General features: G+C 29.8%; 3 protein-coding genes and 2 long non-coding RNA genes across 10 annotated transcripts in view; 2 read left to right on the top strand and 3 right to left on the bottom strand.

Moving 5' to 3' along the window:
• LOC105205514 (dynein assembly factor 5, axonemal) overlaps positions 1–10,757 on the bottom strand; it is a 106,946-nt gene extending 96,189 nt beyond the window's left edge. Inside the window, exon 1 of the mRNA XM_026138215.2 lies at positions 9,663–10,757. Within this exon, the coding sequence (XP_025994000.1) occupies positions 9,663–10,365 (703 nt within the window). The 5' untranslated portion in view covers positions 10,366–10,757. The remainder of the gene's footprint in view (positions 1–9,662) is intronic.
• A 2,516-nt stretch (positions 10,758–13,273) lies between these two features.
• Positions 13,274–15,209, top strand: LOC120357825 (protein ANTAGONIST OF LIKE HETEROCHROMATIN PROTEIN 1-like). 4 transcript variants are annotated; one of them, XM_039449486.1, is made up of 5 exons: positions 13,274–13,380; positions 13,483–14,024; positions 14,097–14,240; positions 14,403–14,586; positions 14,804–15,209. In XM_039449486.1, the coding sequence occupies exons 2-4, from the start codon at positions 13,837–13,839 to the stop codon at positions 14,542–14,544; spliced, it is 474 nt and encodes a 157-aa protein (XP_039305420.1). In that variant the 5' UTR covers positions 13,274–13,380; positions 13,483–13,836; the 3' UTR covers positions 14,545–14,586; positions 14,804–15,209. The 4 variants fall into 4 exon arrangements, with proteins under 4 accessions (XP_039305420.1, XP_039305419.1, XP_039305417.1 ...); XM_039449485.1 differs by having other exon boundaries at positions 14,659–15,209; XM_039449483.1 differs by having other exon boundaries at positions 13,275–13,380; positions 14,319–14,586.
• Positions 15,210–15,247: 38 nt separating this feature from the next.
• LOC113006112 lies at positions 15,248–16,434 on the bottom strand. Its single transcript, XR_005574835.1, has 2 exons — positions 16,084–16,434; positions 15,248–15,981 (listed from the first exon to the last, which is right to left on the bottom strand). It is a non-coding gene; the product is annotated as an uncharacterized LOC113006112 (long non-coding RNA).
• A 1,502-nt stretch (positions 16,435–17,936) lies between these two features.
• Positions 17,937–21,173, top strand: LOC120357870. Its single transcript, XR_005574870.1, has 2 exons — positions 17,937–17,989; positions 20,939–21,173. It is a non-coding gene; the product is annotated as an uncharacterized LOC120357870 (long non-coding RNA).
• Positions 20,713–23,037, bottom strand: LOC120357869. Of its 3 annotated transcripts, none has more exons than XM_039449659.1 (5): positions 22,735–23,026; positions 21,999–22,099; positions 21,395–21,892; positions 21,175–21,296; positions 20,713–21,004 (listed from the first exon to the last, which is right to left on the bottom strand). In XM_039449659.1, the coding sequence occupies exons 3-5, from the start codon at positions 21,860–21,862 to the stop codon at positions 20,728–20,730; spliced, it is 867 nt and encodes a 288-aa protein (XP_039305593.1). In that variant the 5' UTR covers positions 21,863–21,892; positions 21,999–22,099; positions 22,735–23,026; the 3' UTR covers positions 20,713–20,727. The 3 variants fall into 3 exon arrangements, with proteins under 3 accessions (XP_039305593.1, XP_039305595.1, XP_039305594.1); XM_039449660.1 differs by having other exon boundaries at positions 20,813–21,004; positions 21,170–21,296; positions 22,735–23,001; XM_039449661.1 differs by lacking the exon at positions 21,175–21,296 and having other exon boundaries at positions 20,796–21,004; positions 22,735–23,037.
• Between the last annotated feature and the right edge of the window lie 3,978 nt (positions 23,038–27,015).

Here is a 27,015-nt window from a genome sequence, read left to right as displayed (position 1 = left end):
TAATTTAGATTTAATCTTTTTTTAATCCTTTCGAACGAAAAGGAAAAAATATTTTTTTGGAAACTATAATTTATTACATTTAATTATTAATTTATCAATACATATTTTATATGACTATATAAATCGTAGTGACTATTGGGCTCAAATAATTTTTCAATAGTTCTGTGTAATAGTTCGTCCCAATAATCCGCGAAAAAACTATGAGGAATAATCCAATAGTTTTATTAATAGCTTTACTAATAGTCCATTTCCGTAAGGGGATAAAGATATAACGTTAGAGTGTCGAGAGTTTCCTAATTAAACGGTATCGGTATTACCCTAACGTTCTATATTTTTTATTACATTTCGAAAAGCTCTTGATACCAGCTATTAAATTCTGGAATCAAAAATAGGGTGTTTCATTTAAAAAAGTTAATGTGATTTTGATACCCTAATAGCAATTTTCTGCAAGATTGCTGTAAATCTTGCAGCAGATTCTTGAAAGATTCTGCAAACAGGACGTTATGATCTGCTTCCTCATTCTGTTCAATTCTTCTGAAAGATTCTGCAGTCAAATTCTTGCAAGAAACTTGCACGTATCTGTTAGCAGATTCTTGCAAGAAACTTGAATGTATCTGCTGTAAATCTTGCAGTAGATTCTTGAAAGATTCTGCCAACAGGATGTTATGATCTGCTTTCTCATTCTGTTCAATTCTCCTGAAAGATTCTGCAGTCAAATTCTTGCAAGAAATTTGTATATATATCTGCTGCAAGATTTGTAAAATTCTTTCAGAATATTTTAATATAGCCTTAAAATGGATTAAAAAAGATGAAATTTGAATTAAACATTTTATTTATGTAAAAGATTAAATAACAATACAAATTGTTATTTACATGTAAAAATATAAAATTTTATGTGGAACAGCGTTCCACACAAACATCATATTTAAAAAGAATGAGAGCGAGTTTTCGTCTCAAGCAGCTCATATACATATATAAGAGCTCACTGAAGTATGAACTGGACACTCGCCCGCGGCGGCGCCTAGATATAACGCCTGTGGCCGCACTCGACTCACGAGAAGATCTTTCGCGGCATGGCTACTTAGCGGTGGCACCAGCACTCACTTGTTAAATCCATTTCATTCCGAAATTGTTATAAACCTTGCAGCAGTTCTTTCTGCCGCTGATTAAGCAGAATCTGTACAATATCTGCACAAGAACTGCGCGTCATTTCCATTGTAAGAAACTTGTAGAAATCTGCAGATCATATTTGTGCAATATTTGCACAAGATCTGCACGCTACTTCTGTTGAAAGAATCTTATGTCATTCTGCTGAAGAATTTTGCTAGACTGTTTACAGATTGCAGTTACGAAAAGAATCTGCTTCAAAATAGCTCAATATTTGTACCAAGTTTCTGCAAACAGTTCATATACAAGTACAGTGCACAAATATTGAAGCAGTCTGCTAGCAATCTGCCAGCAATCTGCCAGCATGGCTCTTTTGGGAATAATCTTCTACACATCTGACTCAATTCTACTGCAATTAACTGCACGCAGATTCTGTCCTGCAGAAAATTGCAGAAAATGCTACTAGGGTATGACCTTGGCGACACCATCCAAGGTCAAACTGATAAGATCAGTAAATAAAATCTAAACACGAACCCCTTTTACGGTTGTAGCTAAATCTTGGTGTTTTTGTATTTACTCGTGTGATTTTATATACTTTCTCAGATATTTATTGCAAAAAGAAGAAAGTATATCAAAGTATATACTTTTATATACTTTCTTCTTTTTGCAATAAATTCTTTTCAGTTTTTCAGGAGGAAAAAGGTTAATATTTGATGCTAGTGAGCATCGTGTATTATTAAATTAATTTTAATTTAATAATAAATGTGATACTACTGACTCTTGTTCGATTATAGCTGTGTTACGATCGAAAGTAACGGAATGCAATTTGTGTTGAGTCTGAGAAAGTATATAAAATCACACAAGTAAATACAAAAGCACCAAGATCCAGCTACAACCGTGGAAGGCGTTCTTGTTTAGATTTGTATGTTACATGAACGGTCAAATATCTTTCTACTTTATATCAGTAAATAAATCTTTTAAAACCCTAAAACTTTTATCTGAAATACTTTACTAAAATGCTTAGTTTTCAAAATAATCAAGGGGTCCGATAGTTTTCGATGACCCTGAATATGATTACATACAAAATATGTCTACATATATTAAAACATATATAATTATGCACAAGTATATATACAAGTATGCATTATTTTAAACAATAAATATAATCCGTAATTTTTATACAATAATATCTGCGTTTTGTGTTAGATAACTCTGGAAGGGTACGACATAAATAAACAAATAAAAGATAAAAATATTTTTTGTCCGGAAAAACTTTTTATAAAATATATAATTATAAATAATTGTATATACAAGTCTTTTCTGTGTAATTTATACTTTTATTGATTTCTATTTATTTATCTGTAATTTGTAAGCAATTGTACATGCTTTGTTGTTTAATCATATCTTGCAAGATTTACCTAGTACAAAACGCTGATACTGTAAAAATGACGGATTATATTTGTTACACTAATAATAATTTCCATAAAAATGTTTAAAACACAAATACTCGTCACACCATGCACAACGCGTAAAAGCGGCTATTCTACAAATACTACATTTGGGTACATCCATTTTTAAAGTAACAGAAATCTACAGGATTTTAAAAATAATCAGTATGCGTTTCCAGATATCCGCATTTTATATTAAGAATATTTAAAAAGATTTTTAAATCTAGGCGAAGAAAACTAATTGTGAGTTATTGATTGTAATTTCATGATTTCATGACAAGAGTGTAAATTAATATTTTCTTCTTGAAGAATTACATTGTCCAAAAATGTTCGAACAAAATTTTTCCAAATCCGGAATCCAAACACATCTAAAAGTTGAATAATGCCCGTCGTTTTCTTTGGAATGATTAAAAATTAAACTTCTTTTTCTTGTGGAATATATTGCTGTAGCTGGCTCGGACAGTATCCATGAGTCAAGTAGAAGTACTTTTACGACCAGTATTCAGTAGATACTTCGGTGAACCAAGTTTTGAAATGCTCAGCAGTGAGTTTTCCAGATTTAGATGCTTCGACATATATGTGAACTGGACGAAATAGAGTTTCTTGCACCCTTAATCTAACTATTCCTGTAGACTCCTTCAAAACGGAAGTGTCCCAGTTGCGCACAGACGCGATTGGACACCACCAATTATAGCGGCCGATGCCTAGAGTATTTCCGTTGGTTGAGTTAGATTAGATTACGTGATTGGTGGTGTCCGGGTTTGTGCGCAACTGGGCCTCACCCTTCAAAACAATGTACAATGATGACAGGAGATTTCCACTTGCCAAAATTAAAGTATAACTAAGGGTAGTTGAAGATATAGATTGAACACTTGCTTTAGTTATTTTGATTCCTGATTTTGCCAATGTTCGATCAAAATGTACCTCTAGGTTGAAACCATTTGCGTCTGCATCATAAACTTTTTCTAGTTCTATAGCTGGGATTAACAATTTTACATTTGTAACAAAATCTTTTGCGACATTTTATAAATTGTCTCTTTGTTCAAATATAAACTGTGTTCGGAATGATGTTGTTTTCCGAGACACAATGTACATTTTTAAACTTTTGAATCCACCATGTACTTGAATTCGGGTAGATACACTTGGTCTTTTGCCTCCAAGGTCCATAATCTTAAATTCATATCATGAATAATAGATTTCCTATCATAAGCTTTTTGCAACTTGTGCAGTACATATTCCGTAATAAATGCAAATTTATCTGCATTTGTTCCACCCTTTTCTATACTTCTCTCCCACCCGTATAATTGATGATAAGATTTAACTTTGCAGAACCTGTGTTGTACTCTACGTAAAGTTCTACAGGTTTTTTGTCCGCCTTCCCAAAACTCCACAGCATTTTCCTTATAACTGTAGTCAACTTTGTCACCTTCGTCATCAAAAATGCATTATTCAGGTTCGAAACTGCTTTCATCTTCTTTTTCTTCAGGTGTAATATATTCTACAACTTGCGTGGAAAGTGGCTCCGATAGATCGTCAAAATTAAGCACGTAATCATGATCTATCAATATTAGTGAACGTGTCTTGAACTTTTTGTAAAATATTTCTAATTTTGTCATGTACTTCAATTTCCATTGGTGTTATTGATGTTTGTGTTATACTCGCAATTTGAAATGTAGTAGCTAACATGTTAATTACGTTTGCTACATTAAACGGCGTCATTTTAAAGAAATTTCTGTCAAGCAATGATTACTAACTTTTCAACAGAATAGTGATGACTGATTTACGTCGCAAATAAAACTGGAAATAATACTTCTTCGGACATATTTATACAATTCAAAAGACGTAATTACATAAATTTATTTACCGTGCAAATAGATTTTGCGCAAATAGCTTAAACGTTAGAAAACAGATCTCCAAGAAATCTTATTTAGTATGCAAAATATAATCTAGTTATCAATGTGACTTTGCGTTATTAAAAAATAAAGTTCCAGGAAATATGTTATTTACTGTCTGGTATGCAAAATAACAGACCGTAATAGTCAATAAAATACATTGACCATTACGGTCAGCTGTTCTACAGTCAAAATTAAATTAACGATATTCTGTAAAAACAATAATTTCTGTATTTATAACTACTCATTTTTAATTGTTCAAAGCATTACGTACATACTTTAACATCGCCAAAAATATTTGACTGATTTTAGCAGTCGAGTTAAAAGAAATCCATTATTTTATTATTTCAATTATTATTATTGTTATTATTAAAAAAAATTCTTATTTTAATATGCATTGTAGTATACTGATTTACCTTCAACGCTCTTTCGTATAATACGCGATTAGCGAAACGTATGGACGAATCCGTACATATAGCGTGCATATATAAAGAGTTTGATATTATTTTTTCAAAAATGATACATCGGAAAGACACTTTATTATATATAGTTGAACTTGTATAAAAATAAGCTTTAATTCTGTCACTAAAATATTTGAAAATTTTTAAAAACAAATGTAAATGGTGTGGAAGTATAACAAATAATTTTAATAAAAATTTTTTTATTACTGTTATAAAGTACTCTTCGAGCCATTTAACTTTCAACCAGAACATTTTTCTCTATCTCTTATAGTTTCAATGGTACACGCTTCGAAAGAAAAAGTAACCAATTTTCTTCAAAGGGGTGTTTTACCCTTTAAAAGTGAGATACGTATAAAAAAATACGTATCCTTTATTTTGATTTGTACTACAACGTATTAAAGGCTCGTCAAAATCGAAGTGGGACACTTCCATAGTACACGGATGGGTGCGCGTACTATGCGTTATTGGGTGCTTTTTAATTATTTTTGAAAATGAAAATGTTGCAACACAACTTTGTTATATACTGTTGAATTCGTAATAAGATAAGCTTTATTTTGCTTATAAAAAGAAATAAAAAATTTTAAAGAAAAATAGGTACGTGGTGAGAAAAAGTATAAAAAAATTTTGTTTTTTAATTTTTATCACTGTTATAAAGTACTCTTCGAGCCATTTAACTTTCTATTTAAATATTTTCCTCTATCTTTTATAGTTTCGACAATATACGCTCCGAAAGAAAAAAGCCAATTTTCTTCAAAGAGGTGTTTCACCCCATAAAACTGAGATTGAACACGAACAAAAAATATTTTTGTGTTATGGATGAACTCCTCTATTTGTACATAAAAATTCAGATTCTTTTTTAAATTTTCGGGTTGCCTAGTGTTCCTTTTCAGTCCTAACAAGTTACTTGTAAATTCCCCTCTTTATTCTTCGGCTAATTCAGATATCGACGAAGAACGCCCAAATTTGCCAACTATCTCTGCCAACTATTTCCTCTTTGACCCGAAACTTCTTACTCCCCCTTTTCCGAGTTTTCTTCCCGTTCTTCCCCTTCCCCTGTGCTAAGCGTTAAAGAGATCCTGCTTCCCTACTCTACAATTCTTCTTCAAGGGAGCAAGAAACTTCTCCCACATTCTTATTCTACAGTTCTTCAAGAAAGCGAGAAACTTCCTTTCCCCATATCTTATTCTACAGTTCTTCCTCCAGAGAGCGAGGAACTTTCTTCACATTCTTATTTTACAGTTCTTTTTCGAGAGAACGAGGAATTACGTTTACATTCTTATTCTACAGTTCTTCCTCAAGAGAGCGAGAAGCTTCACCCACATTAGTATTCTACAGTTCTTCCTCAAGAGAACGAGAACCTTCCCCCACATTCTCCTACAGTTCTTCCTCGAGAACGCGAGTAACTTTCTCCCACCTCCTTTCTCAAATGATTTTAAAGAAATCTCCTCACCTCCTCCTGCCCTAAAAATCCATTTTCACGGGATCAAACAAATAATCCCAGAATTTTTCTCCTTCCCAACGCTCACCACCCCTCTCCCGTCCAATACTTTCTCTATGGGGCCCGGTCCTGTGGATTTCGAGCAGTTGCGTCAATTTACGCCCCACCAGACACATCTATTCTCTTTTTCTACCCTGACTATCCCTTCCCTTACTTAATTCCCGTCACCAAATTCCACACTGACAACCCACATAACACATGGACGCCCCTGGACATCCGATACATGTCCACAAAAATCCTTGTAATGTCCCAGTATCTCGTACGTCCATAGGACGTTCCAAGGACGTCCGAAAGGCATCCTGGTTTATCATAGCTGCAGTATGACGTTTGTAGGACGTCCGCAGGATATATTTTGGATAATTCGTAATATCTAACATATTATGTATATTAAACATGTTCCCGACATACATAATAAATATGCATTCAAAAATTGCGAGTGTTGTTCTTTATATTAAATAAGACATTTTGAAGATGTTCTAAGGACGTCCATTAAATGTCCAGAAGATATCGATGGTACGTTCCGAAAAGGTCCGCTGTATGTCAACAAAGTTGAGTATTTTTATTATTATCATCATTATCATTATTATTATAACATAAGGATTTTATAAATTATAAAATTAAAAAAATAATTTTTTGTGTTAAAAAATATTTAACAAAAGATATATTTAACCATATATAAAAATAAACTATAAATTTTGATAATATGATAAGCTTTAATATACAGTACATAGCTTTTTAATAGAATATATTATTTGTTAATATTTAATATTTTATTATATATGATATTTAAATTATATCATATTTAATACATATGTATAATACTATAACAATTAATTTAATGCCATTTAATGGCCATTTTATTTGTGAGGAAAATTCTACTCAAAATATAAATAAATAATAACGTATATTATATCGAGTAAAATTTTTCTCGGAAAAAACGTTTTGGAACGTAAACTTAAAATATAAAGAAAGTAATTATACATCTAGTAGCAAGGTATATATATTTGATTTACAGAATCATATCTGTTTACATGATTTTGTGAATTAAATACATGTATACATTAAAATTCGATTTAATTATAATTTATGAAATCCTGTAATTTCGGATTGAAATGGATTTAATAAGTGAGTGCTGGCACCACCGCTAGGCGGTCACGCCGCGGAAGATCTCGTGAGTCAAATGCGGTTACAGGCGTTATACTCGTATCTAGGCGTCACCGCGACCGACTCCCCGGCTCATAACTTCAGTGAGACTTTTAGGAGCTGCTTGTTGTAACCTCAAGACGAAAACTCGTTCTCATTCTTTTCAAATGTGACGTATGTGTGGAACGCTGTTCCACATAAATTTTTATAATTTTTACATGTAAATAACAATTTGTATTGTAATTTAACCTTGTACAAAAATTAAATATTTAATTTAAATTTAATCTTTTTTTAATCTTTTTTAACAAAAAGGATACAAGAAATTTTTTTTTGTAAATTAAACATTTATTACGTTTTTTTACATTAATGTATTTTGTTTTAATAAATCTATCTGGGTTCCGATTTTATTTTCAATCTGTATTAACACCGTATTTTTGGTGCAGAAATCCCGATTGATTCGGATTACTTTTTTGTTTTTAATTGGTTTTAATCGCACATTTTCGGCAGGCTTAATATTACTTTTACTAACAAATATCATTTTTTACTAAATAAAGTCCTAATCGCGCAATATAAAATAATGTCCAAACAACGTCCATAAAAGTCCTTTTTATGTCTTGCCGAGACGTCCTAATGACGTCCATTTGGTGTCCGAAGGCAGCACATTGTACGTCCGAAGGACGTCTCCTAGACGTCTGCAAGACACAACGGTATGTCACTAGATGTCAAGACATGTCGGACCGCGACGTCCATTGGACGTCCAAAGGACGTCCTTGCAACAAAGGTCTTTGTGTTGTGTGAGAAGGGGAGGATCAGTCACCCTGGGATTTCAATCCCAATTTTTTTAGTTAATCTGGAGATGAAAAAAAGTTTACGTTTTCCGACGTTTGATTGAATAAGCCTTAATTTTAAAGTAATAAATTTGTGAAAATTGGCTATACCGCGGCGCGCCATATTAACCTTTCCGGTAACTGTTGTTTCAATCAGTGCAGTTGGCTCCGTGCGTTAAGTGCTTGCTTGACAATCGTAAGATCCGGGTTCGCTGCCAAAGGTAAGCAATAATTTTTTTTTCTTTTTTTAATAAGTGTGTTTATTTATTTTGATGATATTAATCTAGTATGCAAATTTCTAAAATAGAAAATTTAATTTAATATCACATTCTAAAAATTAATTTAAATTTAATTTGAAGGGAATTTTAATTCAAGATTCATTCTTTAATTCATTCACAATTATCAGCGAGAGCTTTTACAAATATGATAAAATACGCTTGGTTTGCATCGAAATTAATTCCTGAAAGAAATATGTTTCGAAACGTCAATGAAATATGTTTCCCCCCGACTTATGAAAAAATAAATGTATATGTAATACTCCTTCATTTATTCATTGTGCAAACTACCCTTGTAGAAAAATACTACTAAGCACTACTAGTGCTATTTTGAGGCACTATTGCATCAATATATTACTCCACTGCGACACTGCAACATTACTATACCCTTAGTGCAGTAGTGTTCAGTAGTGCTAGTAATGCTCAGTAATATTTTTCTACAAGAGAATATAGACAAATATTTGAAAAAAACAAAAAATAAACTTTTTGATGTTGCGTAAAGTCACAAATTTTTCACTCAAATTTCAGATGCAAAACAATTGTGAACTTACACAATTGCAACAACTTTTTTCTTATCTTTCTTGAATGTTCTCATATTCTTAAAGTTTATCTGTTTTGAAAAGTTCTACGTATTTGATATAACAGATTTCAATATAAAAACAAATACACTGCAATGTAACATTATAGTTTTACGTTATAATATTTTTGAAGACAGATATTTCAACGTTGCCACAAAAGCTTGCAGTTATAGTGAGGAAACATTTCACAACATCTATGCAGTATTACAATGTTTCAATGTAATGTTTTTGCAATCTTTCGGTGCTCTATAGAATTATAGATGGAGATAAAATCATGATAATTGATAATTAATTAGTCATTAAATTTAAGGTGGATTGTGGTTAAAAAATATATTAAATGTAAATCAAGTCTGTTCTTGACAAAAAAACTGTACTGAATTAAATAAAAAGATTGTAACAAAAATTGCAAAAATGTTTATTATATGAAACTTACCTTCCCTAACAATCCCACTCTGATCAAAGAGCCTCTGTGCCAGAGGAGTTGCCACTTCTTCCATCGACTTACTGTTTCCATACCGAATCACATCACCTATCGCTTCAACAGCGGCAAGCCGAACTCGATAATGCTGGTGCGTAAAATTGCTGAGGATTGGTTTCACTAGATATTCCGATTGTGAGTAGAAATGCTTTGACAAAGTTTTTGCATAATCCGATATACATCTACAACTCTCCTTCTTCACATTCGGATAATTATCCATGACAGTACGCATCAGTATTCCCGTCACGTCCTGAATATACTGCGCCAATAAATCCTTGTACTTTAAAATTATTAGTCGCAAAAGGGAAACGCATTTCAGGCGCACTTCCTCTGACGGCTCAATCAATTCCTGCGCACCTAGTCTTTTGAACATTGTTGGTATAATGTAAATTATGTGTCTGTCATCAGGAGGTAGAGCTTCTAGAAATATCTTCAATATCCCTACAGTCAAATCTCGTAACGTCTCCCTATTATCGTTCATGATTCTAACAAGAAATCGATGTGTACTTTCCCATATATTAATTAGGTTATCTGGTCCGTCCAATATTTCCCTCCGAGTTACATTTTCCAATATTTTCTCTAGTGCCTGCTTGCGACGATTCTTCTCGTCCGCTTGCAACAAAACAATTATCTTACTTAATTCAAAATCCAATTCCATAATATCTAAAATGGATTTCTTTCTTAGAATTGACAATGATATAAAAGTACTAATCCTTTACATGAACTTTGCGGAATACAGAGGAAAACATCGATTTTAACACTGTGTCTCCATGACAACACACTCTCACGTTTGAGTTAATATTAGATGATTTTTAGCGTAAATCAGATACAGCTACAAGTGTACCAGTATGTCCAGTATATTTTTATGTTTGGTGGTAAAAGCATGGCCATTGAATTTAAAAAAATATAAGATATAAAAAGAAAAAAATACAGAAGTACACTCCATCTCTACCTCTCCATCTCTCTATCAATAACAACTTTAATACATATACTTAATGATCGCCAAAAATAACTTAATATATATAATTTATTAATACATAATTTTTTTCGTAAAATTTATTGTCTTCTTTAATATATTATTTCTTTTTATTATATTTTAAATAAGTTAATTTTTAATTTTATGAAATTATTTTTAAATGCATAAATTTTAATTTATCAACTTCCTTTCGTAAGTTAAAAATTTACCGATATGAAAAAAATATATTATCATAAAAAAACAAAAGGAGTGGTAAAATTCCATTTTGTTTTGTTTTAAATAACTCAAATTAAATATTGGTGCAACAATTCCTATCAACACCCGTTTGTTAGCTATGTTTTACCAGTCACCTTATAGATAGAAGTTCATTGAGTATATTGAACAAACATTTACAATTTAATGAAAAGAGAAAAAAGGATGCGTTTGCGAGATAATATGGAAGTCGTGGAATACTAACAACCCAAGTAAAAATTTTATATATAATTATACATGACAATATCTAAATCATCATATATTATGATCATGTACAAAATTTGTCTCTATATAACTATGTATAAACATGTATAAACATAATATAATATAAAAAATTTATTTATAAATATTCACTTTAATATTGTCAAAAACAGTTTTCTTAATGTTAAATCTTAAATAAAATAGAAATTGCTACTTAAAGTAAAAAAAAAAAAATAAGGAATCTTTTTCAAGAATTTTTTCGGAAATTTTCAAGCGGCCACCCATCCAAGTCATAACCTCGCCCAACGTTACTTGACCTGTAATTCCGCTGCTAACTGATGCGTGGTGATGATCTGTAAACTCTTTATGTTAACATATATATATCGAGTCAATATATGTTATTGAAAAAATGAAATATATAATTAAAGTATATTATTTATATAAACATATATAAAATTATACTTTTCTACGATTACAATTTGAATGGGTAACCACATAAAAATTTCTGGAAAAAATTCTTGAGAAGGATTCTCAATTTGTTTTTACTTTAAAAAATATTTTTATTTTATTTAATATTAAGAAAATGGTTTTTTACAATATTAAAATAAATATTTATAAATAAATATTTTTTTGTAAAAAAGTTTTCAAGTCAGCAAAAGCAACACGTCGCGAGCAGGCTTAGAAAATTTTGTAAATAAGATGAACACTTTTAAAATATCTAAATGTAAACGTACTTTGTATTTGCGAAAAAAGATGCATAATGCTTGCGCAATAATAGCACGCCTCCCGATTGATATCCAAATTCGAATATCCTATGGATATCCAAAAATTGGCCATTAATAGACGTCCAAAATCGGACATACGATAGACATCCATTTCATATCCATGGATGTGCAGACATAAAATAAACTTAAAACGGATATCCATAGGATGTGTTATCTGGAATATGATTAAATATGGTAAAATCAGATATGATTGACCTACCTACAATGAACTCATATATGATCATACATATTTATATAAAAATCATATATGATTATATATAGCTTCATATTTAAACCTATTATACATCATATAAGATTGAATATGGAGTCATATATTTACTTATATGGACAAATATTACTTCATATCAGATTATGCTTGACAATATATATAACAAAATATATGATATGTATGATCATACATAATTATACATTAGATCATATATAATATTAATGAATATATATAATTAAATTTGAAATCATATATGTTGATATATAAAATTATATATGATAAAATTATATATAGCTTCATATTTAAAACCTACTATTATATATGATCATATATAATATAAGATTAAATATGGAGTCACATATTTACATATATGGACAAATATTACTTCATATCAGATTATGCTTGACAATATACATGATAAGATATAATATATAATATAAATTATATATATTTATATATAATTATATATAATTATACATGAAAAATTTTTACTCGGAAACCAATGTCATAAAAGGCACTTTTAATTATACAAAATCATAAATTAATAATCTTTCATAGATTTTACACAATAATAAATGTCACAAAACAAGGTTTTGTGAACATTTTATAAAACACATTTTATTTGAAAAAGTTTTTTAAAATAATTTCTTTGGTTTAAACAAAACTTTTAAAATAATTTCTTTGCTGCTAATAACTATTATGTAACGTCCACTATAAGGTTATAAAATCACAAGATGAACGATTTTACGCTCGTAATGTAAATGATGATCGGACACCACCAATCACGTAATCTAATCTAACCCAACCAACGGAAATACTCTAGGTATTGGTTGCTATGAATGGTGTCCAATCGGGTCTGTGCGCAACTGGGACACTCTCATCCCAAGAGATTATAATGGTCTAGTTTACACCAAGCACTTGATACGCGTACTAACTCGTAACTTTCTATTAATTTATCTTACTTTCGACAATGCATGTATACATAATACATATATTTAATTATCTCTATTCATATTGTACTTAATATACTATTTTTTAAATTTATTGCCAAAATTAAGATAATTTAATAGAAAATTACTAGTTAGTACGCGCATCAAGTGCTCGGTGTAAACTAGGGGTGTATTCCGAAAGTTCTATTGAAAATAGTCTTTTTAATCATAAGGTTGGCAGCACTGTAACTAACTACGTTGTGTTCCGTAATGTAAGTTGATTATCGTTTGCTCACGTTGGTTTGGAAAGATCAACAAAGAGGTTAGTTTAATTTCTTATACTTTAATTATTTATAAAATAATTATAATCATGTATTATTGATTAAAATATTATTTACTAAAAATAATTTTGATTTTAAAATAGGAATTCAAAAACACAAGACTTTCCAAAAACTGCATGAAAACTAACTGCAAAGTTTTCTATCTATTTATAATGTTTATAAACAATTATTGGAGACATTGCACTGTAGTGGTGCTCATTGAACAGAGGATATCAGCATCGGTGAAATATTTCTCAAGTTTGAACCAGATTTTGTTAAAGCATATTCTCCATATGCCAACTTCTTCGAAAATATAAAACAAATGTTAGAGGAATGTAATCCAAATAAACAACGGTTTTACGTCTATTTAAAAAATTGCCACACAAAACCAAGGATGTAGACAAGATCAATGCCATATTATCGGTTTTCTTTAGCTTTCACTTATATTTTTCTAAAAAATGGATTTACTTATATTTGATGAATTATTTTCAAGTTCAAGTGAAAGTTCTGACAGTGAAGAAGAAATATTAGATATTATTTTTGAGAACAACGAAAATCATCCTAGAAGAAGAAAAGCAAGAGTTCAAAATTTTATTGAAAATGTAATTTATGAATACGATAATAAAAGTTTTCAAGAAAACTTTCGGTATGTATATAAAATTAATTTATTAATCTTATATGTATGTACAAAAATAAAAGACAAAAATATTTATTTTAGAATGCAAAAAACAACCTTTAATTATCTTTTATTTTTATTACGAAATGATTTAGAAGAAGAAAATTATTCTGGAAGAATACCCATGTCTGCAGAGAAACTGTTGTACATAACTTTATATGTGTTAGCAACACCAGATTCATACAGGTTAACTAGTTAAATTAAAATAATTTTTTGTAAAGGCATGATTAATAATTATTTAATAACCATATAATTTAATTAAAGGTCGGTGGTTACAAAATTTAATGTTGGCAATGCAACAGCTTGGCGAGCGGTACGAAAAGTTGTCAAAATTCTTTGTACATTTAGGAATTATTTTATTCGATGGCCAAACAGAAGAGAAATAAATGATTATAGTCGAAGATTACAAATTGAATACGGTTTTCCTGGAGTTATTGGAGCTTTGGACGGGACGCACATTTGTATATTAGCTCCATTGGAAGACAGTTAATCTTATATCAACAGGAAAGGAAGACACTCTAATCAGTTGCAGGTACATATATTTATTATGATTACTTGATTAACAACATGTGTTTTAAAATATTTAAAATAATCTTCTATACAGGTAGTATGTAATGATAAATTGCAATTTTTACATTGTTATGCTGGTCTTCCTGGATCTGTGCATGATATGAGAGTATTTAAGTATTCAGGATTACAACAAAAATGTAACGACCAGTTTTTTCCTGATAACACCCATATTATTGCAGACTTAGCTTATGTATTGCAAAAGCATATCACGGTGCCATATAAAGATAATGGTCACCTAACTGAGCAAGAAATGAATTACAATAGTGTTCTTTCTAGAACTAGAATGATAGTAGAAAGATCAATCGGCTTATTAAGAGGACGATGGAGATTTCTGTTGGATAAAGTACCAATGAGAAGAACGGATTTAATACCATACTATATAATAAGTTGCTGTGTTTTACATAACATTCGTCTACTGCAAGGTGATAATTTTGATTATCCAGTTATTTTCAATGAAAACTTAGCTGCGGGACCAGAGCCAATGGCAGTAAATCAATTTCTACAAAATGAAGGACTAGTAAAAAGAGAAGAAATAAAAAATATGTTGAATACTTAATTTGTACGCACAATACTATGTAAAAGTTTTAAAAAATATAAATTACTGATATATTGAAAATATTTTATTTTTTATTCAATTGCAATATATTATTACATTATTATTACATATTATTACAGTTTTTATAACTAAACTTTTTATGCACAGTAACAACTTAGCAACAACGCTTTTCCATGCTTTTCAATAAGGCTTTTATACTACAATTATAAATAAAAAAAAAACTTTTGTAACATTATTTTATAGAAGTTATAGATTATTTGCAGTCTTTTTCAAAATACATCCTATATTATTTATATGGTAATACAGAAAAACTAATACAGAAAGAATTATTCTTGAATAGATATTAATACAAACATTTAACAGATTGAGAAGATTTCTACTGTTAAAATATTTTACATTCTTTGTTAAGAGAAATATAAAAATTTTATTTTATACCTTTAATCGCACGTTCATATATTTGATTTGAAACATATAATGTATAATTGAATACTCCATCAAATAATATTAATTGTTTGATTGTATTTACATTAACATTTTGTGATTGAAGCTGTTCTGTAAACAATTAAATCGAATAAATTATCTCTCCGTGCTTATCTAAAAACATGAAATATTAAAACAAGCATGCAAGCTAAGCTACTACAACTTCTCCAACTACTTAAACAGAATAAACTTTATTATGCATTATTAGTGCACAAAAACGGACATAATTTAATTTACTTACAATTAATATATTAATATTAATCAAAACTTAGGATTTTTATCTCCGGAATTCTTGGAAATCCATTTTTTGCTTTTTGATTCCTATTTTAAAATCAAAATTATTGTCAGTAAATAATATTTCAATCAATAATACATGATTACAATTATTTTATAAATAATTAAAATATAAGAAATTAAACTAACCTCTTTGTTGATCTCTGCAAACCACCGTGAGCCAACGATAATCATAAACTTAACTTACATTACGGAACACAACATAGTTAGTTACAGCGCTACCAACCTTATGACTAAAAGGGATATTTTCAATAGAACTTTCGGAATACACCCTAGGACACTATAGAGGGGAAGAGTCAGCCACGAATGCGTAAGCTAATAGAGACAAGAAACGAGATGATCCCCACCATCCTTGTTCAATCGCACATGCGCTGTTGATTTTCGCAGTCAAGTGGGGAGGATTTGAAACAAAGTACAGTTGTGAGCTAAAAGGTTGCAACACATTTTCTTCGATTGTTTTTGAAATGTAGACTTGCTCATCGAACGGCGAACGTCACTGGTTCTTACCTGTAGATCCAACCAATTAAGCATCGAACCATCTAATCATCGAAGAAAATGTGTTGCAATCTTTTAGCTCACGACTGTACACCCAAGGACTTTGATTCTGTCCATGGGGAAATTTTCCAAACTGAGAAGTCACCACTTTCTACATACTCGCATTTCATGATTAATGAAACGACTAGAGCTTATTGGTAGCATGAAGGAAGATTAAGGAGAGGGAACTGCAGAGATTGAAAGTGGTCACGAAAAATGTTCCGCGTTCTGCCATGTTTGTCCAATGGAAGAACTAGGACCATAGCGTCGCCATCTTGGACTGATTTTATCCTTGTTGTTTACCAAGTGTTAGATAAAGATAAAATTGCTGGCATTCGTCCTGGAGTGGTTTTGACAGTTTTTGGTTAAAAGGTTATAAATACATGTTACAATGTAAGTGGAAAATTTTTTAATGTAATATAATAAAAAAAATAATAGTATAAATGTTTTAAATGTAACACGTAATGTGTTGATAGGTATGCTAAAGTAATATATAAATAAAGATAAAATAAAAATAAATAAAAATTCTATAAACAATATATAATTGCATAGTATTTATTATAATAGTGTTATGAAATCTATTTCAGAGAGGAAATATCGCCAGAGTGTGAAATATATACATATAATATATATATTACGTAATCAATGAATGAATATTGAATGAAATTAGAAAATTGAAAAGAATATATATATATATATATATATATATATATAAGGGTGATTCAGAACGACCCATGTGTCCCGATAAAGACATATTCTTGAATAAATTCTGAGACGATTTTTCCTGTACGAAAATTTTGTCCGACGCTTACTTTTTGAATAATAAAAGGATAAAGTTAGCGAATCACGGGCCGTGTACACATGGTAGACAAAGGCGCCGCAACTCACCGTCCGACGCGGGCGCTTACTCGTGTCGGACGGTGAGTTGCGGCGCCTTTGTCTACCATGTGTACACGGCCCGTGATTCGCTAACTTTATCCTTTTATTATTCAAAAAGTAAGCGTCGGACAAAATTTTCGTACAGGAAAAATCGTCTCAGAATTTATTCAAGAATATGTCTTTACCGGGACACATGGGTCGTTCTGAATCACCCTGTATATATATATATAATTATATATATTGCTACAGAAAGAGGTAATTACTAATATCTTATATATTTATTTACACACCATGACATATAAATACTCAAATAACAATTTGTTATTTGTTATTAAAATAATATGAAACATGTCTCAAAATGATGATGACAAAAATAATGGCAAATTGCTATTTGGGTAGTCATATAAAATAAGCAAAAATAAAGTACTAATAAGTAAAAATATTAATATTACTTCGAAAATAATATGCTTCATTATTTTGTAGCTTTTGACAAAGAATGGAACTTGAAAAAGATGGACACAATAGTTTTAAATACTTGCAAGATAATTTGGAGTTGACTACACTTCCTCCTACAAAATGGAGTTATTCAAAAGGAAATGAAATGTTTTTTGGTTTCCAAAAGGTAGAAAGTGATTTTAATGTAAGAAAAAGAATTGCTTTTTTGCAAAATGGACAGATTAATATTTATATAGATGATAAGATTCATTTTCTTTCAAAATTTATTGTAATTTCAAGTATTGAGGATTTAAATGAATTATTACAAGTTCTTGATAAATTATAAAAATATTATATAAAAATTCACAATGTCATGCTATAACTTCAATTTAATATCATTTTAAAGATCACACATAATTAACATGATTTGAGCACAAAATATGATATATATATATATAATATATATATATAATATATATATATATATATATATTATATGTATGTATATTTACACATATGTAATATATAAATTTTAAGCATATATATACATATATATATATATACACACATATATATATATATATATATACAGGGTGATTCAGAACGACCCATGTGTCCCTGTAAAGACGTGTTCTTGGATAAATTCTGAGACGATTTTTCCTGTACGAAAATTTTGTCCGACGCTTACTTTTTGAATAATAAGAGGATAAAGTTAGCAAATCACGGGCCGTGTACACATGGTAGACAAAGGCGGCGCAACTCACCGTCGACGCGGGCGCTTACCCGTATCGGACGGTGAGTTGCGCCGCCTTTGTCTACCATGTGTACACGGCCCGTATTGCTAACTTTATCCTCTCATTATTCAAAAAGTAAGCGTCGGACAAAATTTAGTACAGGAAAATCGTCTCAGAATCCCCGTCTATCAGGGACACATGGGTCGTTCTGAATCACCCTATATATATATATATATTAAATGGATAAATATATATATATATATATATTATATATATATATTAAATGGATAAAGATAAATATAAATAAATAGATTAAGCATATATATGTGTATGTAATATATATATATATATATATATATATATATATATATATATATATATATATATATAGAATACAGTAATATATAAATTTTAAAGTTTAAACAACTTGATAACCTGATGATATATATATATATATATATATTATTAAATGATATTTTTTTCTGATTATGATACGAGTAATGTCTGAGCAATGCGTGCATATACATTACATGAATTTTTAAAAAATGATATCATCATATGTGTATGCTGAATTCGTAACATGACATCAATTTTCTACTCAAAAGTCTACTACTTAGGAAATGTTTCTGAAATCATGAAAAAAAGAGTTTGTTTTTATAAATATAAGTACATGTGTGTGTATGTATGTATATATATATATATATTAGATGAAGACAGGAATTGAAATTGTAAATCTAAAAATATTGTTTGAAAATGAATTATATATATTTAAAATAAACACATTTTGAATGTAACATTACAATAAACTGTATTACATATATATAAAAAAATATAACAATGTATTTAGAAAATAAACAGTTTTATATTTATATTTTCAAAATTTTTATGTGTGCAGTTTAATGCTTTTTCAGTGCTTCTTTTTATTTTAACGATTTCTTCCAATTTTTCTTTTGTATCATAGTTTCAACCGCATTTGTTTGTTCAATTTTATTATTGTTTGTAACATTTGGGAGACTTTGTTTTACTAATTTGGAACATTTTCTTTTCTCTTTTTCTTTTTCCATATTATCATTTCTGTTCGCTTGTTTGACTAAGAAGAACATTCTTGTAGTTAAATAGAAACGAATAATATTTTTAGTAAAATCATAATTATGTTCTTCGCATCCGAGAAAATTTATGGAAATCTTTTCTTCGTCTATTAAGTTTATTATGTCAAATAATGTGTTGGCATTAATTTCGCCACATTGTGTAGCTTCTATTATTCCTTTTTCTAAAGTTGAAAGTAAATCAAATAAGATTACAGAAGGATTTATTAAATATCCTTTTGATTTTAAGTAAATTAATTTATGTCTCTCTGGTATTTCATTATTTGATTGTATAATCAATATTTTCAAACATTCTTCGCACTTGTTATTGTTTATGCAAAACCTGTTTCCTTTTCTTGCTACATATCCAGCAATATATGTTAGAACGTAATCAGAGGTAGTATACATATGCGAATCATGGTCATTAAGAAGCGATGGGATATATGCTAAAACATCAGTATTTCTTCCTCTGTCTAGAATAGTATCTATTTGACTTATCCATTGTTCTTGTCTTTCTTCAATATCTTTTATATCTTTAATCTTTAAAAGAATATCCATCAATTCTGCAGTAGATACATTAGAACCTTTTGGTGGTTTTACAAGAGAATAAGTCGATATTAATCTGTACATTTGTATGAATAATTGAGAGTCAGGATGATCGTTGCAACCACAAGCATTTCTCATCATTCCAAAAAATCTCTGCAAACATCATTATAAATTAGATTTTACAAATTTTATTTATATTTAAAAAAGATACATTTAAAAAAATAGTAATTTTACCTCCAAATTGTCTTGATTTAATCTAGATGTCATTAGAAATTGAAATCCGCATTTATTAATCAAGAAAGTACAAATTTCAAGAGTAGCTTTGAGAGAAATTTTTAATCCGTAGCAAGTTTGATCCGTTATAAAACTATAATTCATTTTTTAGCTTCTTTTTCCCATTCCACTATTTTTTAATTTTGCTGCTGCAAAACAAGCTTTGACAGCTAATTGTTGATTTGGAGGTAATTTAAAAATAGCATTTTCTATTATTTTTTCGTCACATTGAGAACATTTATTTTTTAAATATGTTATTTTTTCGTACAATCCTTTGATCTATAAAATTATTTTAAAATAAAAGAAGAATTTGAATGTGTGAAGTGTAATTTATATGGATTTGAAAAAAAGATGCAAATTGTACATACTTTATTTCGAAGCCTCTTTTCTCGACGTTTACAATATAAATTTAACGCCTTCATTTTTTTTTCTTTTACTTTTTGATTTGGTATTATATTACGCGATTGTCTTAACAGTATCTTCCATCCTTTTGTACAGGCTGAACATCTCATTTTCTGTCCTCTGTAGCGGTTTATAATTACAAATCCTTGACAATTTGTAACTCTGTAATAGAAATTAATATCTTTTATCTAAAGAATATTTTATGTTCAATACACTATAATTCAACAAGAAAACTTCCTACAAAATTACTTTTATAGTAAATTGTAATAAAATTTTAGTATTTTTTAATATAAACAATAACTTTAATAAAAATAAAATTTTATATACCAAACCTGTTTTCATTATTAATATTTGCACAAGGAAACATAGTTTGTACTTTATTTAAAATTTGTTTAACTTCTTGTATATTGTGAATCTTTTTGTTAAAAGAAACTTCTTTTTCTCCAATAAATGCCTATTTAATAAATTAATAACATTTAAATAAATTACAAATATAAATGGATATATGTTACGTTATAAATATATTTTGGTACTTTATTTAATTATATTTACCTTTACTTCCAAATTTGTGGTAACACTAATACGTCTTAAAATGTGTGAAAAATCGTTAGCCCAACATGTCCACATCATATGCTTATCATCAATATTTACAAACCAATGGCTTGTTGGGACCTCGATAGCTTTTGCAATATTTATATCTTCAGCAGAAAATTTAATAGGATCTGGTTTTTTGACTGAATGTAAAACTGAGGAGTTACATTCATTTGAAATCTTTTCATCATGAAGGAAGGTTAATCTTCCTTCATGCTTTTCATGTTCTATGTGATTAAAATATGGTACCCGTTCTTCTGAAAAAATTGAAGGAACTGCTCCTTCTTTTAATTTTGGTCTTTGTCTTGGTACATAAATGATTGTACCATCTGTTTGCACAAATGCATCCTCTTTAATAATGTCTTCTGATTTGAAATGCAATTCGCAAAATCTGCTATTCTTATTAATTTTTTTATTTCTAGCAGACATTATCTCGTACCAAGAAAGAAACTTTTCATTTTATAAAAGAAATTAAAGTTTTAATTAACATATACATAAAATATATGTGTATTTGTTAATACGTACAAAAAATTAAAAAAAATATTTCTTAAAATTGAATACTTACTGTGTGAGGTGTAAAAAACTTTTTCTTTCTAATCCTTTTTTATCTCGTCTGGAGTTGCAGCCATCCACGCAACAAGCCATTTATTTACTAATTTATTTTATCTGTATTAGAAATTAGAAATACAAATTTTACAAAAAAAAATTGAAAAAAATTACAAAATTAAAAATACTGTTAAATATTAAAGCTAGACAATAGTGCGCGAATTAATTTTGAGCAAAGCCTGGGAGTGCGCACGATTGGACACCGCACGATTGGACACCACCACTCACAGCGGCCAATGCCTAGAGTTTTTCCGTTGGTTTGGTTAGATAAGTCAAGATGATTGGTTGGTGTCCAATTGTACTGTGTCCAAAAGAGTGTCACTCAAAGCCTGTCATATATTTTGTAGAAAGGAAAAATGTAAATCCTGTATTATATTTAATAATGTTGTCAAACTGCTATCACAAATGTGACAGAGCATGTGTGGAGAAAAAGATCCGAGCAAATTGACAATAGAAATAAAATCTGTAGTGATCTGAGACAGCGGATTGTTGGCAAAAATCTAACAGACTCTGACAGACTTCTGATGTATTACAAAAATATATCTACTGTGATTATTAATATAAAATATATTGCCCTTAATTTATATTCAAGTAATGTGCAATTTTAGAGGTTATAAAAATTTAGTTAAAATTTAGTTAAAACAAGCTACATGTAATTCTGTATTCTTATAAATTTACAAATAAAATGTACTTACCTATACTATCTTTGAAATTATAAAAATTATAGAAGTTATTGCTATACTTCTGTACTTGTATATCAATTAACTTATCAATATGCAATGTGACACGTATGTACGTATATATATCATTCAATATGGCGACGCTATGGACCTAGTTCTTCCATCGGACGAACATGGCAGTACGCGGAACATTTTTCGTGACCAACTTTTTTCTCCCCAGCCTATGTAGTTCCCTCTCCTTAATCTTCCTTCATGATTGGTAGTTACGTTAATCATGAACTGTAAGTATGTAGAAAGATAGCGACTTCTCAGTATGAAAAATTTCCCCATGGACAGAATCAAAGTCCTTGGGTATACAGTCGTATTCATTATAGTTGCGACACTTTTTCTTCGATGGTTTTTGGAATGTAGCCTTGCTCATCGAGCGGCGAACGTAATTGGTTGGATCCACAAGTAAGAACCAATCATGTTCTCAGTTCTCGTTATAGTTGCGCGTTCAGAAACGCATCTAAAAAATAGTGTCGCAACTATAATGAACACGACTGTACACCATACCTCCCCACTCAGCACCAATCAGCTCGATGCGCGCGCACAACATCAGACAAGGATAATGGGGATCATCTCATTTTCTTTCTCTTACTATTAGTTAAACGCTTCCACTTACAGGAGCCCTATGCCTATTACACATCTTGGGATCATCTCACGTTCTCATTTACACATTCACTACACGATTATATAATTTTATATATCGAATTCATATAGTACAGCGTACATTAAATTCAATATTACATTACTTGACAGCCGCATTCAAAGTCTTCAATCTATATATAAAGTTAAAAAATTAATATTTAATATACTTCTCAAAATGTAAAAAGTATATTATCTATAAAAGAGTAGGTATATCTATAAAAATCGCTGTTACCTGCAAAACTGAAATTCAGTTTTTATAAAAACGTAGTAAACATTAATAAACCATCCTATAACGTCTAAATAAACCATAACAAAGTAATTTTAAGTTGCCCTTAGAATTCAATGCAAATATTACAAGATATCATAGTATTTCATTATCCCACAAGTATTTTACCTTCGCCTTTCTTCTGCAGAAAACAATATTCCTTGTTATTTTTATTTCTTGGGATTGGGGGATTTTAGAGATGCAAGTTAGGATCATAATTAAATTAATATTTAATTTAATTATGTTTCAATTTCAAGAGCTGTGTTTGAAACCGAATGTAACAACGCGCAGTTCATCAGAAATGTATACGAGTATATTATAGAAACATGGAGTATATTAATTCAGCACGAAGATCTTGCTATAACCATTTCGGCCTATCTTATTTAGTATGTTATATACAACAAGCGGTCTTGTATCTTTTATTTTATATATAATTTTTATAATTTATAAATAAAAAATATATAAATTATTATATTTTATATAAATAACAAAACAATTACAGTATAGATTATTATGTAAATTTAATATTTGCAATTATTATAATTAAAAAACTTACATATGTAAAAAACTTTATACGTATATTATCACACAAAAAAAAATATTTTATATATGAACTTTAGAAGGCTACTCAAGTCCGATTTCAATAAAATTTTACAGATACGCAATAATAAATAAATATAATCAAATCCATAAATGCGACGTTGTGGAAATGCTTGTTTTCGAAATATTTAAATTTAATTTATTGGCCTTAATTAATATTTCTTTTAGAATTTTGGTACGGGAAAAATTATTAAAATTTAAATAAACATACGTAAAAAGCACCATTACAAGTTTCTCGCAATTTCCGCGCAATCAGAACGGTGCTATATGATTCTCGCGCAATGAGAGCAATACTATACGATTCCGCGCAATCAGACCAGCGCTATAGTTGCTCATCAGTACTAAACGTTTTCCAAACTCCTATGGTATGTACTATTACTGAAAGATGCACAAAACTTAAATTTAATCAACATTATGCTCAAATTTTTCACCTTCTTACAATAATAAATCTATCATGTACTAAAAATGAACTTGTAAAGAGAACGGGATCCGATAGCGCACGGTGCGATAGCCCACCAACCAATCATCTTGACTTATCTAACCCAACCAACGGAAAAACTCTAGACATCGGCCGCTGTGAGTGGTGGTGGGCTATCGGTCCCGTGCGCTATCGGGATCCGCCCTTGTAAAGATTGCAAAGGCCCCTATAATACGTAAGGTGAGAATTATATGAACACGCTAAAACATTTCACCTTTCTACAATAATTAATCTATAATATACTAAAAGTAAATTTGTCAAGATTAACAAAGATCCCTACACAAGGAGAAAAATTTATGAGATTAAGAGGAAAACCTTATATAAAATCAATTTTTTTCACGTTTTTTATTTCTTGCTTAAATTGTTAGAAAATCATCTCAAAAATATGGAAAAGAACATTAGAAAGTTATAAGAGACTTCCTTTTATGTTAATTTCAAAGAAAGGTAAGTCGACCTCAACGACCGGAGCGCGTAGCTATACAAACATCTGCCGACAAAAGAAGCCCGTACTGTTCATAAATAAGAAAAAATACAATTCCAGGAATTTCAGGAAAAGGAAACCCTACTATACGGCTCTGGAATTGCTGATTGATCAAAAATAAAAGTTTTAAATCAATTACAATTTTTCACAATTCTTTTCTTTACAAAAATTTTAAACAGCTTTTTCTCAAGACGCTAAATTTTGCGCGCAGGCAAATGTAACTCAAAAACTACCTGACCGATTATCTTCAAATTTTACATGTTCATTCTTCAACTATCTGGCCTCAGCATATACCTATCCGATCATTAACATTTTGCTTTAAACAATAATTGTTTAAAAAAAAAGTGATGTTTTTTGTTTATGTCACCGTTTTTGCACTTTTATAAATTCTATTAATTATTTAGGTATACGCTGTGCGTTTTTACATGAAGTAATAAAATTTTCTTGAAATTTTTGCTTCACATTAATTTTGTAAATCGTCGTTGCCCGGCGCAAATTCAAGGAGCCAACTTCAAGTAGCTGCTGTGTCGCCATTTTTAAATTGTTGGCCATATTGAAGTCGTAACGTCATGTGAAATTACACGTAATTTTGTCCGACGTGCCCTTTGTAAATAAAGACAATTTGGATAAAAAAGACTAATCAGATGGCTTTAAAACACTTTGTAAAAATAGGTAAAGACTATCCTTGTCCGCCCAACAGTCAGTAAATAGTCGTAAAAAGCACGTAAAGTAAATCCTGTTCAAACAGGAAAATACATGGATAATTATTAAAAAGAGTAAAAAATATGCTTTTGTGTATAAAATTCCAAGAAACTTTACTTGCGGTCTATTTTTACGAATTTGGAAATATGAGACAAGTAATATTTTCACAATAAAACACATAATAACAAAACGACATGCATCGACGTCTCATCGTCAATCTGTTTCACGCTTATTAGTTCTAATTTTGTCCGCAACGGAATGTCGTTACCGTCAACGCGGAGTTCTCGACTAAGGTCAGGAGCTTTAAAAAGTAATTTTTCTGTAAAAATTATTATAATCACAAAAAATTTAAAAAGTTATATTTTACATTCTTTTATTACTACACTAGCAATATAATAAAATATACAGAAATAAAACTTATATATTTTTTTTTTTTATATATATTATAATATTTTATCAACATTATACATACAATTTATTCAGAATATTAAGAGGATGCTATAGTGACCGAAGAACTTCCTCGACGTCGGCATTGCTGATTATTTTTCGAGGGAGACCAGGCTATCACTCTTTGTCCAACGCATAGATCTGTCTTTGTTTTTCGATTATTTCGCCATCTGCGAAAAGACCTATCAACTACAGTCACTGCTCTTCTTGCCATCGTTTACGTGCGCTAAGCGAAATTTGGACACATACAGCTGTTCACCTATTAAACTTTTTTGTTAGGTTGTTGACTAAAACGATACACAGTCAGTGTTGTGTGTTAGAGTTTTCTGAAGTTCGCCCTGGTCTCATTTTATACATACGAGCTACAGAACGTCAGTAAATAACAAAAACTAACCTTGATTGACAGATCCACGAAACGAAAATAAATGAATTTTTAACTTTTTGATCGATTTTCTCATAAAATTTACTAGAGCAGACTTTATTTTGGTGCGTACTTTTATTTTGCAAAAGGATTTTGTGATCTGTAAAGCCAATTCAAAAATTAATGAACACTGTAATGGTCGGTAATTTCCGTCAGTATAGCATCCTCTTAATGATATCAAATATCTCGGAATCTTAAACATTAATTTAGTC

The sequence above is a fragment of the Solenopsis invicta genome, chromosome 5, assembly GCF_016802725.1.
Source record: "Solenopsis invicta isolate M01_SB chromosome 5, UNIL_Sinv_3.0, whole genome shotgun sequence".
In the NCBI taxonomy this organism is placed as follows: Eukaryota; Metazoa; Arthropoda; class Insecta; order Hymenoptera; family Formicidae; genus Solenopsis; species Solenopsis invicta.
The sequence above is the reverse complement of the archived record's forward strand: the minus strand, read 5'-3'. Positions and strand labels throughout refer to the sequence as shown.

Bases quoted from the DNA above. Each gene is read 5' to 3' on its own strand.
- LOC120357869 (XM_039449659.1), bottom strand. From the start codon at position 21,862: ATGTCTGCTAGAAATAAAAAAATTAATAAGAATAGCAGATTTTGCGAA. The intron at 21,297-21,394 runs GTAAATATAATT...TTTATTAAATAG, and splicing joins CCACAAATTTGGAAGTAAAG to GCATTTATTGGAGAAAAAGA. The intron at 21,005-21,174 runs GTTTGGTATATA...TTTCTATTACAG, and splicing joins AATATTAATAATGAAAACAG to AGTTACAAATTGTCAAGGAT.
- LOC120357825 (XM_039449483.1), top strand. From the start codon at position 13,837: ATGGATTTACTTATATTTGATGAATTATTTTCAAGTTCAAGTGAAAGT. The intron at 14,025-14,096 runs GTATGTATATAA...TATTTATTTTAG, and splicing joins AGTTTTCAAGAAAACTTTCG to AATGCAAAAAACAACCTTTA. The intron at 14,241-14,318 runs GTTAACTAGTTA...ATTTAATTAAAG, and splicing joins GCAACACCAGATTCATACAG to GTCGGTGGTTACAAAATTTA.